Raw genomic sequence first — 14,181 nt, forward strand, 5'->3', positions numbered from 1 at the left:
AAATGTCTAACACATACGTTTCAAAATCAAATTTTTTTTTTTATTTAAATTTTTGTTTTTCAACGTTTATTTATTTTTGGGACAGAGAGAGACAGAGCATGAACGGGGGAGGCGCAGAGAGAGAGGGAGACACAGAATCGGAAGCAGGCTCCAGGCTCTGAGCCATCAGCCCAGAGCCCGACGCGGGGCTCGAACTCACGGACCGCGAGATCGTGACCTGGCTGAAGCCGGACGCTTAACCGACTGCGCCACCCAGGCGCCCCTCAAAATCAAATATTATACAAACCAAGGTATCTTCAAATTCAAGCAAGGGGTCAAAGTGACAAACGCTGTTCTGTCAAAAAGGATCACTTTATTCAACTACACATAACATATAAAAGCAAGCAAAATCAGGATGTTTTCCTCAGCCATCCTTTCCACATTTTGTGTAGTTTTAGTGAACTATAAACCACTGTTTTCTTCATGCCTAAAAGACAAAAAGAAGAGATGGTTAGAAAGTTGGGGCTTGATGACCAGATACTCTGCTAGAGCTTCCATGATATTCTCATCAGAGACCTGTCTTTGGAAGGCAGCAGTGATGGGCTGATTGGTGGGGCCCAGGAGACCTGGGAGCCTAAGATGATTAAGGATCACCATGGTCAACATAAGGGGGAGAGATTCTGATTTAGGCATTACTGCCACAGTGACATGAATGCCAAAGGTACCTGAGTTAATGGGATAAGTGAATCTTTCGAGTTACGAGCCTATCAAGTCTATCGTCAGCCTTTGACTTCAGTAGCTCTTTTAAAAACGAGAAAGGAAAACAAAGACAAAACTCTGCATGTAAATGGACATCCGCAGCCCCCCTTCTGACTCCCAGTGCCTGCATCCCAACCACCCCCAGCTCCCTGCCACTGTGTCACTGAGTACCCCACCGGCCTGCCCAGAACGGGTATCAGTTCCATCCCTCTCCATCTGTTCGCTCCATCCCCCTTTCAGATTCCTTCTGCAGAAGTGCCTTCCTGGACGCCCCAGGCCGATTCAGATGCTGGTCCTCCTGGTCCCACAGCACCTGTGCTGGCCACGTGTACAGCACTTACCACACTGCGTGGTGCTTGTCAGTTTACTGAGCTGTCCCTCTGCCTAGACTGGGAGCTCCTTAAGGACAGGGAGCATGCCTCATTTGTCCCTGTATCCCCATCATCTAGTACAGTGCCTGGCACATAGCAGGTATTCGGCAAACGCTTTTGAAATGATGTGACAGATGCACCCCATCCAGATATGTGACCTTCTAGCTCCCCACCTACTTAATCACAAGTACCTGATGAAACCGGAGGAGAGGCTCTCTGGGGGCCAATGGGACAGAAGTAAAATGGGATAGAATAATGGGATGCTATTTGTCTGTCAGATCTAATAGGATCCAATTTGCAGACGGTATTATGGGCTCAACTTCCTTTGTGCTGAGGATGAGATCATTTAGTCTGTGTTTCAGGGTGTGGCCCAAAGATCCCAACAGTCTTTTTCATCATGAGATACAAATTGTGGTGTGTGTTGCAAGTCTGAAACACACACTTCTGGCAGTGCACCTTAAGCTTTGTGGATGAGTAACAGGATTAACTCTGGAGACTCCTACTATGGGGGTTTGAGTGGTCTCTTGAAAATACCTGGGCGTATTACCTGGAAGCTGCCCAGTCCACTCAGAACTTTCGAAGAAGCTACTGCAGGCAGTGGTGGGTAAAAAGGCAGCATATCAGGAAAATTGTTAGCGAATACTTCTATAAACTCTGGCCCAGCTTTTCTACTGATTATTTGCAAACTGACATAGCGTAGTCAAGAAACTGAGAGCTCCTTTCCCTGCCTCCACCTCTTTTAATTTTCTCCCTGGAGCAACCACTTTGGTGAACCTCACCCAGTTGAGCATTGAGACTGGAAACTTATTACGTAAGGTTCTTTTTTTTAATATTCCAGCCGGAGCCAATCAAGACACTAAGCAGAACACAGGTGGTGCATACAGTAAGGTTCAACATAGCAACCCCAGGGCATTGAGTCACAGCTAGAGGAAGATGCATCAACCATGATAAGTCCCAGCGCAACTTCACAAACCTTACATACAGACTCCTTGGAGCATAACATTTAAGGTAAATACCTAAAGTACATGAGCGTCACCATGTAGCCATGGTTTGCTGCTACTGCACAGAAACCTCTCTTCGTTGAAAATGGTCTCTCCCTTTGATGGCTCTGACAGAGTGAGTCTCAGAAAGACTGCAGGAGGGAACTGTGTTAGAAAGAGCACTGGAATAGGAGTCAAGAGACCTGAAATCTAGTTGCAGCTGGACCACAAACTTACAGTTTGTGACTCACTCTCTCTGCGACTTGACTTTCCCATCTGCAAAAAGACTGGTTGGACTAGTTCAGGGTTCTCTAACAACGTCAGTCTGTAGGAAAGTGAGGAGGAAACTGTAGGAAAGTTTGCTGTGTGTGTGCACGTGTGCACTTCTGTGCAGAGTGTGCAGTTTTTGTCAGATTTTCACAGGGAGCCAGGATTTGCAGAAGGTTAAGAACCAACAGATTGGAACAAAGAATTCTTTCGGCCTTAATATTCTAACTGCAATTCAGGTAGAAGAATAACAGTGCATGAGGTTGGGAGTGGGCAACATTTCCTAAACAGGGCACAAAAGCTGCTCCCATAAAGGACATTGATAAACTGGACTGAAAAAAATTAAGAGCATCTTTTCATCCAAAGATACCATCGAGTAAAGGATCTATACACTTAAAATTATAGAAAGCTTATAGAAGAAATTGAAGAAAACACAAAGAAATGGAAAAATATTCCATGCTCATGGATTGGAAGGACAAATATTATTAAAATGTCAATACTACTCAAAGCAATCTACACATTCAATATAATACCTATCAAAATAACACCAGCATTCTCACAGAGCTAGAACAAATGATTCTAAATTTGTATGGAACCAGAAAAGTCCCCAAATAGCCAAAGTAATGTTAAAAAAGAAAACCAAAGCTGGAGGCATCACAATTCCAGGCTTCAAGCTGTATTACAAAGTTGTAATCAAAAAGAGACACATAGATCAATGGAATAGAATAGAGAACCCAGAAATGGACCCATAAATGTGTGGCCAACTAACATTTGACAAAGCAGGAAAGAAAATGGAAAAAAAGACAGCTTCTTCAGCAAATGGTGTTAGGAAAACTGGACAGCAACATGCAGAAGAATTAACATGGACAACTTTCTTACACCATACACAAAAATAAACCCAAAATGGATGAAAGACCTAAATGTAAGACAAGAAACAATGAAAATCCTAGAGGAGAAAATAGGCAACAACCTCTTTGACTTTGGCCACAGCAACTTCTTACTAGACATGACTCTGGAGGCAAGGGAAATAAAAGCAAAAAGGAACAATTGGGATCTCAACAAAATGAAAAGTTTCTGCACAGTGAAGGAAACAATCAACAAACTAAAAGGCAATTGACAGAATGGGAGAAGATATTTTGCAAATGACATATAAGATAAATGGTTAGTACCCAAAATCTATAAAGAACTTATCAATCTTAACACCCAAAAAACAAATAACCCAGTGAAGAAATGGGCAAAAGACATGAATAGACACTTTTCCAAAGAAGTCATCCAGATAGCTAACAGACATGAAAAGATCCTCAGCATCTCTCATCATCAGGGAAATACAAATTAAAACCACAAAGAGATACCACGCCACATCTGTCAGAAAGGCTAAAATGAACAACTCAGGAAGCAACAGATGTTGGTGAGCATGTGAAGAAAGGGGAATACTTCTGCACTGCTGGTGGGAATGCAAACTGGTACAGCCACTCTGAAAAACAGTATGGAGGCTCATCAAAAAAATTAAAAATAGAGTTACCCTGTGACCCAGTAACTGCACTAGTAGGTATTTATCCAAAGGATACTGGAGTGCTGATTGAAAGGGGCACATGTACTCCAATGTTTATAGCAGCACTATTGATAATAGCCAAAGTATGGAAAGAGCCCAAGAGTCCATCGACTGATGAATGGATAAAGAAGATGGATAAAGAATACCTAAAGTACATGAGCATCACCATGTAGCCATGTTTTACTGTTCTGTATATATACAATGGAATATTACTCAGCAATCAAACAGAATGAAATCTTGCCATTTGCAATAATGTGGATGGAACTACAGTGTATTATGCTAAGCAATAAGTCAGTCAGAGAAAGACAAATATCATATGATTTCACTCATATGTGGAATTTAAGAAATAAAACAGAAAGGAAGGAAAAATAAGATATAAGCAGAGAGGGAGGCAAACAATAAGAGACTCTTCAATACAGAGAACTGAGGACTGCTGGAGGGGCGGTGGGTGGGGGGCATGGGCTAAATGGGAGATAAGCATTAAGGAGGGCACTTGTTGGGATGAGCACTGGATGTTATATGTAAGTGATGAATCACCAAATTCTATTCCTGAAACTATTACTACACTATATACAATTAACTTGGATTTAAATAAAATTAAAAAAAATACACCATCAAGATAGTGAAGTGACAACCACCAAGTGGGAGACTTTTGCGCTATGCATATCAGACAAAAGACCTGTATCCAGACTTTACAGAGAATTCAGTAAGAAAAGGTAGACAATTCAGGGGCACCTGGGTGGCTCACTCAGTTGGGCATCTGACTTCAGCTCAGGTCACGATCTCACGGCTTGTGAATTTGAGCCCCGCATCCAGGTCTGTGCTGACAGCTCAGAGCCTGGAGCCTGCTTTGGATTCTGGGTCTCCCTCTCTCTCTGCCCCTCCCCTGCTCGTGCTCTGTCTCTCTGTCTCTGTCTCTGTCTCTCTCTCTCTCAAAAATAAACATTAAAAAAAATGAAAAACACGAAAAGATAGACAATTTAGTAGAAAAATGAGCAAAAAAACTAGAATAGGCACTTCACAAAAGAGGATATCCAAATAAACATGGAACAAATGCCGAGCTTCGTTAGCCATCAGAAAAATGTAAATTAAAACTCCAATATGATACCACTACTCACCTATCAGGGTGCCTAAAATGAAAAAGACATAGTATCAAGTGAGGAGGAGCTGCACCAGGAGCTCAGTTAGTGGGAGTGTAATTTGGACAACTATTAGGCAGTATTACCAAAGTTGAACATTCACATACTTTATGATCTTGTAATTCCACCCCTAAGTATGCACCCAGGAGAAATGCACAGGTTTGCTCACCAAAAGGCAGGTACAGAAACATTCACAGTGGCACTACCTATAATGGCCCCAGAGTGGAACCAACCCAAGAAACCATTAACATAGAGTGGGTAAACTGTGGTATAATCATACAGTGGGCTCGCGGCAATGAGGATAAATGAACTATTGCTGCTCCCACCACCATGTTGAATCTCACTGATATAATGGGGAGTGAAAGATACAGAAGACTACATATTTGCTTAAAGTTCAAAATGGGCACAACAGAAGCAAGGCATTGGAAGTCAAACACTAGTTACTACTGGAGGAACAGTGACCTTGACTGGCACACCGTCTGGGGGATGGTTCTGTTCTATTTCTTCATCTGGGTCTAGGTTCATGAGTGTTCACTTTGTGAAAATTCACCAAATTTCTGATATATGCATTTTCTGTACATATGGAGATTCTTTTTCTACTACCAAAAGCCTCGAATCTTTGATTTATTCGGTCACTGAAATACACTGAGCCAGTATTTATTGAGCATCTATATAATACTAGACACCGAGCTAGCTGTTGGGAATACTGGTATGGATAACAGTTATGGTTTCTGCTCTTACACTTTACAATCCACAGAATTCTATTTGGCTTACCTTAAGCCTACTTTTGGTTTCTGCTCTCTTTCTATAGAAAAGGATGGTGATTTAGGAAGTCTGTATTTAGAATGTGTCTTGGGGGAAGACATTTAGAACCACCGTCATTGTCTTTGCTCCTTCTCCAAAGGATAAAGATGGAATATCTCTTTAGATACCGTGTCTTTAGACAGATTCTTATCTACCTAAAGTGAGTCATTATGGATTTTGATTAGTATCTAAAGTCAGATCTGTTTTGGAAGCATATAGAAATCTACTTCAACATATGGCTCCTAAAGTTTTACTTCTGTTGATTTCTATCTTGTTCCATGTGACCTGCAGCAAAGTTACTCACATGTAAGACCATGAATCCCTATGTGACTTTAAACAAGACGGGTCTGATGACAGACACAGTTCTCCAGGAAGCAATGTGAGGCAGAAACAGGAGTAGGTTGTGAGAGGTCTCTCCGTTCCCATAATTCTACTTTTCAGATATTTATGAGGGAAAATCAGCAAGCCCCCAAACAGTCTTCCAATTATTTTCCAATCATAGACCTTATCTACGAAGAAAATCTCTTGAAGCAGAAGTACAACTTATTTTAAGGACTCTTGGGTTAAATAATAAGCTGGAAAAAAAAAAACCCATAACTATTATACATTCTTCTTATATAATATGTAGGTACCAAAAAATGGAAGAAGTGTTTTAGTAATAAGAAATCAGAAGCAGAGGATAATCAATGATCATTCTATTGTGTTCCAGGAAAGGGCTGGTAAGGAACCCCTCAGGTATGTCAGAAACTTTTTAGGAACAAGACTAAACCTGTTTTGTTAATTCAGTTGAATCCTTTGAAGCTAGAGAGGTAAATAGGTATCTGTCTCCAGAGTCAATTATGACTGACCAGGAAGTGAGGTGGGGAAAAATAAAGCAAGATTTCAGAAATTAAACTCATCATCCTCCCTGACTGCCCCCACCTCTGAGAATGGCAGCAACATCCATTGCTTTCCAAGCCAGAAACCTGGGAGTTCTGTTTGACTCCTCTCTCTCCTTCACTTCCCATGTCCCTCCAATCATCTGGAACAGGTAACTTGCCCTCTCAATATTGTGTACATCTCTCCTCTCTGCCTGCAATGACCTGAGTTCAGACTGCCTAACTCCTCCACTGACTGGCTGCAACCAGAGCTAATCAGTTTCCCGAGCAATAGCTTTATCTCCTTTCCCTCTCTTCTCTATTCTCTGTAGCCATCGAGGTCTTGCTACAATCCTTCAGTGGCTTCCCTCTGCCCTCAAAATAAACTCTGAATTCCTCTGCCTGGCTTTTCAGGCCCCCCTTCACTGGCTTCTGCTTACTTCTCATCACTATATTCCACCATCTCTCTCTTATTCCCATACCAGAATACTGAAGCAGGTTGTTAACGGGAAGGCTGCTGCTGATCAGCATATGACAGATTGTGGGGCGCCTGGGTGGCTCACTTGGTTAAGCGTCTGACTTCGGCCTAGGTCATGATCTTGTGGTTCACGAGTTCGAGCCCTGCATCAGGCTCTGTGCTGACAGCTTGGAGCCTGGAACCTGCTTCGGGTTCTGTGTCTCCCTCTCTCTCTGCCCCTTCCTTGCTTGTGCTCTGTCTCTCTCTCAAAAAAAAAAAAAAAAAAAAAAAAGAAAAAAAAAGAATATGACAGATTGCTTAGCTGGTCTTCTGTGACCAGTCTGAGATGTGATGCCATCTGCTGCCACCATGAAAAGAGGAGCAGGCCAGTATCAGGAGACTAAATGGCCTTTCACTTCTCCTGAGCTGCTGGTGAGTTAGTCTAAAAGGGGAAAACAGTGTTTGGCTTTGGAGGTAGTAAGACCACATGAGAACAGGCAATCGTGCTATCAAACAGTTTGTTAGAAAAGGCAATCCTTTGGGCTGGTTATAGATGCCTGGCCTCTATCTTTCCTAGGAATAGAGTGAAATTTAGATCTAGACTCACCCAAGTTTATAAAGCACCTACTAGGTACATACTGGACCCTCTCAGAACATGTACTGAGCTGGGTATAGTAACCCCTCCATTTCAAGGAAGAAGGGCTAATTAACATACCAAGGTTACAGAGGCAACAAATGAATAACTGCAACACAAGTCCAGGTCTTCTGACCCGAAGCTTAGCTCCTTGGTTAGCTATGTACCTCTGAAGCTAAGCATATTTCAATATAAAAGGTATTCATTAGCTAAGGGGGAAGTCTGAACCTTCCTTTTCACCCCTCCCCCCAGTGGGAGGCTACGAAGGGAGGCATGAGAATGGCTAATAACGAATACAAACTCCATCAAATACACTGGGATTCTCACCTGCACATGATGCACCAGCTAGTTGAAAAACTGAACACAGGTAGGACTTGGTGGATTTTGTCTTAGTGCAGCAAGCAGAACAACAGCCATGACCACAACAAAAGGACTTCTAAAGAACAACGTACAGAAGCATAGAGGTTCAGAAGCTTGATGTGAAATGAGAGGGAAGACAAACAGTAAACCAGCCACTCAGGCCCTTTTGTTTGTAGTTTACTCCCACTGGAGACCTGGTTAATGGATGGGCTCATGCCATCTGAATATGACAGTGCAAAGACGCATATTCTAAGGAGGGGTCACGAAACCTTTTAGGTGATAATAGCAAAAAGGGAAAGACCAGGCACAGTGCTGGATGTGTTTATATATCCTACGATGTAATTTTAACAAGCTGGTGAGGCAGGTATAATTATCTCTATGAAATTAAAACTCAGAAAAATTAGGTAACTTGCCCAAGGCACAGTACTTAAGTTGGAATATGAACCCTAGTCTCTGGGGCTCATAAACCCCTGCCCTTGGCCTGGGCTGCCTTCATCACAGCCCCAAACCACCGTAAAACCAGAGAAGCCAGAGTGTGAGGTCAGTAAACCCATAGACCTTGAAGGGATGCTCAACACTTCACAATTTCTGCACCCTCAGAGCAGGCTGCATACATTCTGTTACTCTGCGCTTCCACAATCCGATAAGGCATCTTTTTAAATTTTTTTTTTTAACGTTTTATTTATTTTTGAGACAGAGAGAGACAGAGCATGAACGGGGGAGGGGCAGAGAGAGAGGGAGACACAGAATCGGAAACAGGCTCCAGGCTCTGAGCCATCAGCCCAGAGCCCGACGCGGGGCTCGAACTCACGGACCGCGAGATCGTGACCTGGCTGAAGTCGGACACTTAACCGACTGCGCCACCCAGGCGCCCCCCGATAAGGCATCTTTAGAAAGGAAAAGGAAGCAGGCAGTGAGCACTCAGCGGAACCAGCACTGGGCACTAGGACAGCCACAAGGAAACACTGGGCTGTGGCTTCTGTTAGGTGTCACCCACTGCCCTCTGCTGGCCACTGGAAAGAATGAGTGGAAAGAGGACCAAAGATTCATTTCAGGTTGATGCTCAAGATGATGATGGATTTAGAAAAATGCTTTATTAGAGAAAAATTCAAACTATAATAGAATATTACAGTATGTCTCATTTCTTCACCCAGCTTCAACAATATATCAACTCATGGCCAATCTGGTGTTATCTACCCCTTACCCACTTCCCTCCACCATGTTTGATTTTGAAGCAAATCTCAGACATCCTGTCCTTTCATCTGTAAAAATTTTAATTTAATTTCTAAAAGAAAAATTTTAAAACATGATCACAACTAAAAAAAAAAAAAATCCATGAGTCTAATAATTCTTTAAAGCACCAGAGGCTCAAAAAAAAAAAAAAAAAAAAAAAAAAGCATTCAGCCCCACCCAAGAAGCTGCAATCATGCAAATCACAGATTAATAGCCTGAACCACCCAAGCAAACAAAGACACCTCATCTTCACCTTGCTAGGATAAGCCAGCAGGATCATAGATTAAATATCTTAATTAGAAATGCAAAGCTATACACTCCTGAGTGGTAGCAAAATCTTTAGCTGAGTAGATTTGGCACATGTGCTACTAAATCTTTGTTGAATTTTTGGCTGAATCTTCCCAAAGATTCAGGAAGGCAACACTGTGTCCTCGAGGCCAAACGCTGTGCTGGGTATCCAGGCAGCTGGGGTGAGAGGTTAAGAGGTGTGACCACACCAGCTTCCTGGCAATCTCAGCCCAGGGATCAGAATCAGGCTGGAAGATTACTCACTTCTCTGGGTTAGCTCTGTGCCATCTATCCCTTGTTACTGCAAATGTACACATCTAGTTTATGAACTCCTTGAAGGCAGGATGGTGTTGTGTTCACTTCTGTATCCTGCATGGCTAGCACATGAGAGAGGCTCAGTAGATGGTCACATCACAAAAGACTGAACTAGGAAAGTCCATCATTTGACAATACCAAGTACTGGAGAAAATGGGGGGGAATGAGAACTCTCCTTTACTGCTAGTAGGACTATAGATTGATACAATCATTCTGGAGGGCAGTGTAGCAATATCCAAAGCTATGTTCAAATGCTTAGGCCCATAAGACAATAGCAGGATGTTTAAAAAAAAAATGTTTTTAAATGTACATTCAGAGAATAAAAAACAAAACAAAACAAAACAGAAAGAGCTCCTGGCAATTAAAACATATAATAGCACAAACAAAAACCTCAATAGAAGGGTTGGAAACTACAGTTGAGAAAATCTCCCAGAAAGCAGAGCAAAAAGATAAAGAGATAAAAACAAAAACAAAAACACAGATGAAAGAAAACCAAAGGGCTCTTCAAAACCAAAGGAGTCCAATATCTGAAAAAAAGGAGTTCCAGAAAGAGAAGAGAGAAAACAGATGAGAACTTAAAGCAACAATAAAAGAACATTTTCTTATATTCTTTTTTTCTGAGTTTCCAAAATGAAAGGGCAATGAGTACCCAGTAAAATAGATAAAAACAGATTCATTATCAAAGTATATCCCTGAGAAATGTTACAGCCCTGGGGCAAGAGAAGACCTAATCGGCTTCCAGAAAGAACACACATGAAGGACTGAGAAGCAGGATGGCGTTGGGCCTCGATAGCACTCCTCAAGTGGGAAGACAATTGGAATAATAATATTGAAATTCTTTAAAAAATGATTTCTATCTCTCTCCAGCCTAAGTGTCAATTCCATGTGAGGGTAAGCTAAAGATATTTCGAGTTGTATACGGTCTCCAGAGTTGCCTCCTTGCATCCTTTCTTAGGAAATGACTGGATGGCGTGCTTCCCCAAAATGAGAGCGGGCACCGCAAAAACAAAAGGCACAAGAGTCAGGAGACGGGATCCCTCTTGCAAGACATGGGAGATGATCTACGTGGGAAAAGACAGTGGTGCAGGGAAAGCAAAGCGTATGATGTGGCTCACCTATGAATCACAATAGCAGAGTCATATGCTGTAAACTCAGGCAACTGACTTCGTCGAAGCAACTACCTTAGGACCAAGGGATGGGAGTGGTGAGTGTGTGGGGCAGGGTGGGTGCGAGAGCCAAATTCTAACCTGCCAGAGCGAGCAGTCAACAGATGATGCCTGGAACTGAAACGGAGGGAGGCAGCAGCATGCACCCACTACAGAGAAAACGGGCAGGGCAGACAAAGCACCCACTACGGGTCTCTGGAGAGGGGCAGTGGGGGGAAGGGCAAGGTACTGCCGCTTTTGCAACAATATGCACAGGCAACTTTCAGAAATCCAAAAGCCGGGGGACAAGCTGTATATGAGGAGTTGTTCAGAGAACTGAGAGGGGAGCAAGGCTTCCAACATCACCTCCCATGGTTTGACTTCTCTAGACCAGATGACAGTCCCGTTTTGTCTGTCTGTACGCCATTGCTATGTCCTAGTTCATGCCCATCAAAATTTAGCACTTCAGAAGTACTTGCAGGATACAGATAAAGCTTTATGTTTTAATCAGGAGTGCTGAGGCCACTCAATCCAGGAGGCACATCAAGCATAGATTTTCCAAAGTTCTTACCGGCAGTGAAAATGCCTTTGGTGCTCTGTTTCATACTAGAAGGTCTCACAATTGCTGAAAGCCCTGTGAGAAAAAACCAACAAGGAGGCCAAAAAAGCCAGATGTTAGTCATCTTAACACTTTTAAAACCTAAAACTAAATGTTCTTTCCAGTTATCCAATAAAATGAGCAAATCCATCTCTGTCCTGGTGTCACAGAACGACAGTGGGAAGGGTATCAGGATTGAGGGCCAGAAGCCCGGAGCCGCCGGCCATGTCACCAACTTGTGAGCACAAGCAAACGCCTGGTCCCCTCTGGGCCTGGTCCTCCTCACCTTTATTAATAGGGGTGGATTAAGTCACCCTCAGAGGTCATTTTATGACTTTAAATCTGCTTAAGGCTGCTGGTTCTCAACCCCAAGATTTGAAATGACTTAAAAGAAAAACCCCAAAGTTTCTGCCTAGGAGAAGAGCTTTCATTCTGAAAACATATACAGGACTCCTGCGACCAGAATCATGTTAAAGTGGGAAAGAACAAACAATATGCCTCCTCACTCATCTTCAGAATAGGTACATGGTAACCTGAATGCATGCTCTGACAGCCTGGGGCAGGTCCCCGAGAGAGTACGTGGGTCCGCCCACTGGAGTTAACGCTCAGTACCATCACGGTCAAGAGCATCTAGCGCAGGAGCCCGCATCCTTGAGGAGCTCATAAAATATGTACTCAGTAAAACAGGAAAATATGGTATGTGGGGGAGGGAGTTGTTTTCAATCGTAACTATTTCTTTACTGACTGCCTTTCTACATTATCTTTAACACCTCTAAAAGGAAGTGGGTCTCCGAAGATAAGATTTTTGGGTAAACATGAGGAAGGCCCTGGGGATAATATGTGGAACATATTACGGGCCACGTCAGAGGGAATCTAGTGAACACACAGAGACACATCGAAGGGGAGTTGGCTGATGAAAGCTGTATTCCTGATGTTACAAAAGCACTAAAAATGTCACCAGTCTCCTTCCTTCTCAGACCACCGTGAAGAACACAGAGGAGTCTTTGGAATAACTTCTAGAAGTTATGCTCTTGGAACCGAAACAAACATTGTTTCCCCCTTTGACAGTGATTTAGGACCCAGGAATCTGAAAACAGAAGTACTTACGCCACCCTACTTCAAACAAATGACAATTTAGATTTGGAAAAACCCCAGATTGTTAGTGCTTTCTTCTTCCCTGGGACAATCTGTCTCTTGATCTCAATTAAGCAAAAAAGAATAAAGAATATGTCTCCGTCATAAAGTTTGCTTTTTACCCACGGCCAGCACTTCCTCAACGTCAAATTCATAAACATACCTTGTCGCACCACCTCTCCACAGTCTGGATCATGAGCAACTTGTAATAAAGTTTCTTCCACATCTCTGTTTTTTCCAGGAGGGTCCATAACATGATTTATTTGTTGCTGTAAGGTTTTGGGCAATGTCATTAGCTGAGTGAATTGTCCTTCTGGGCTTTTATCTATCTAAGAAAAAAAAAAAGATAATATCTATGGTAAGTTCTTTGAATTCTATAAAGATTCAAGGACATATGGCTTTCAAGTCACACAAACATACATGAACCCATACCCTGGGCGGCATACTAAGGAGAGTTACTCCTTTTTTTTTTTTTTTTTTTTTTTTCAACGTTTATTTATTTTTGGGACAGAGAGAGACAGAGCATGAACGGGGGAGGGGCAGAGAGAGAGGGAGACACAGAATCTGAAACAGGCTCCAGGCTCCGAGCCATCAGCCCAGAGCCTGACGCGGGGCTCGAACTCACGGACCGCGAGATCGTGACCTGGCTGAAGTCGGACGCTTAACCGACTGCGCCACCCAGGCGCCCCAAGTTACTCCTTTTCTGAAACTGAATGCCTAAGAGTTCAGATCCTATGTTCCTTCAAAAAAGCCACTTCTTTTCCTATCATAGTCCATTTTTACATGAGAAAAGAATAGAAGCCTCTTTCAAGGATCAATTTCTCACTCTCAGTTTTAAAATTTCTATTTGTCTTAAATTCAGCAGTTAAAGGAAGTGAGGCTACAGTTAACATTCACTGAGGTTCAGCAAATCCAGGCACTCAAACTCTCTCTCCATTTTAAACAGAGGGGCAGGGCGCTGAGTGACACATCCAGGATTATACAGCCAGTAGGAGAGAGAGGTGCTCTAACCTCATGTCTCCTGCCTTCTGGGCCTTTGACTTACCATGCTGTGTTTCATAAGCTGTAGGAATAAATTGATGACAAGGACTAAGCTTATTCACTTTTAATCTCTCGGCACACAGGAGGTAGTCAAAAAACATTGGTTGAATAAAGGAATGTATACCTGCATCAATAAAACTTAGTTGTCATTATTTCTTACCTAGGATTAGGTAAGAAATAGAAACCAGTGTTTTCTATTCCCAAGAATTCTAAATACATCAAGTTGAAAGACAAATACAGAAACAAAACATACAAAACTATGCATCAG

The 14,181-nt window shown here is 42.6% G+C and overlaps 1 protein-coding gene across 5 annotated transcripts in view; it reads right to left on the reverse strand.

Annotated features, from left to right (window-relative positions):
* Positions 1-329: 329 nt before the first annotated feature.
* Positions 330-14,181, reverse strand: part of TAMM41 (TAM41 mitochondrial translocator assembly and maintenance homolog) — a 49,250-nt gene continuing 35,398 nt past the window's right edge. For 3 of the 5 annotated variants that reach the window (XM_030307422.1, XM_030307420.1, XM_032592354.1), the window contains exons 6-8: positions 13,036-13,201; positions 11,712-11,774; positions 330-466 (exon numbers count right to left, since the gene is read on the reverse strand). In XM_030307422.1, coding sequence (XP_030163282.1) covers positions 390-466; positions 11,712-11,774; positions 13,036-13,201 — 306 coding nt within the window. In that variant the 3' untranslated portion in view covers positions 330-389. Of the gene's footprint in view, positions 467-7,522; positions 8,236-11,711; positions 11,775-13,035; positions 13,202-14,181 lie in introns of those variants that run through there. The other 2 variants (XM_030307423.1, XM_030307421.1) reach the window with 2 other exon arrangements.

This window comes from Lynx canadensis, chromosome A2, assembly GCF_007474595.2.
Source record: "Lynx canadensis isolate LIC74 chromosome A2, mLynCan4.pri.v2, whole genome shotgun sequence".
Taxonomy (NCBI): Eukaryota; Metazoa; Chordata; class Mammalia; order Carnivora; family Felidae; genus Lynx; species Lynx canadensis.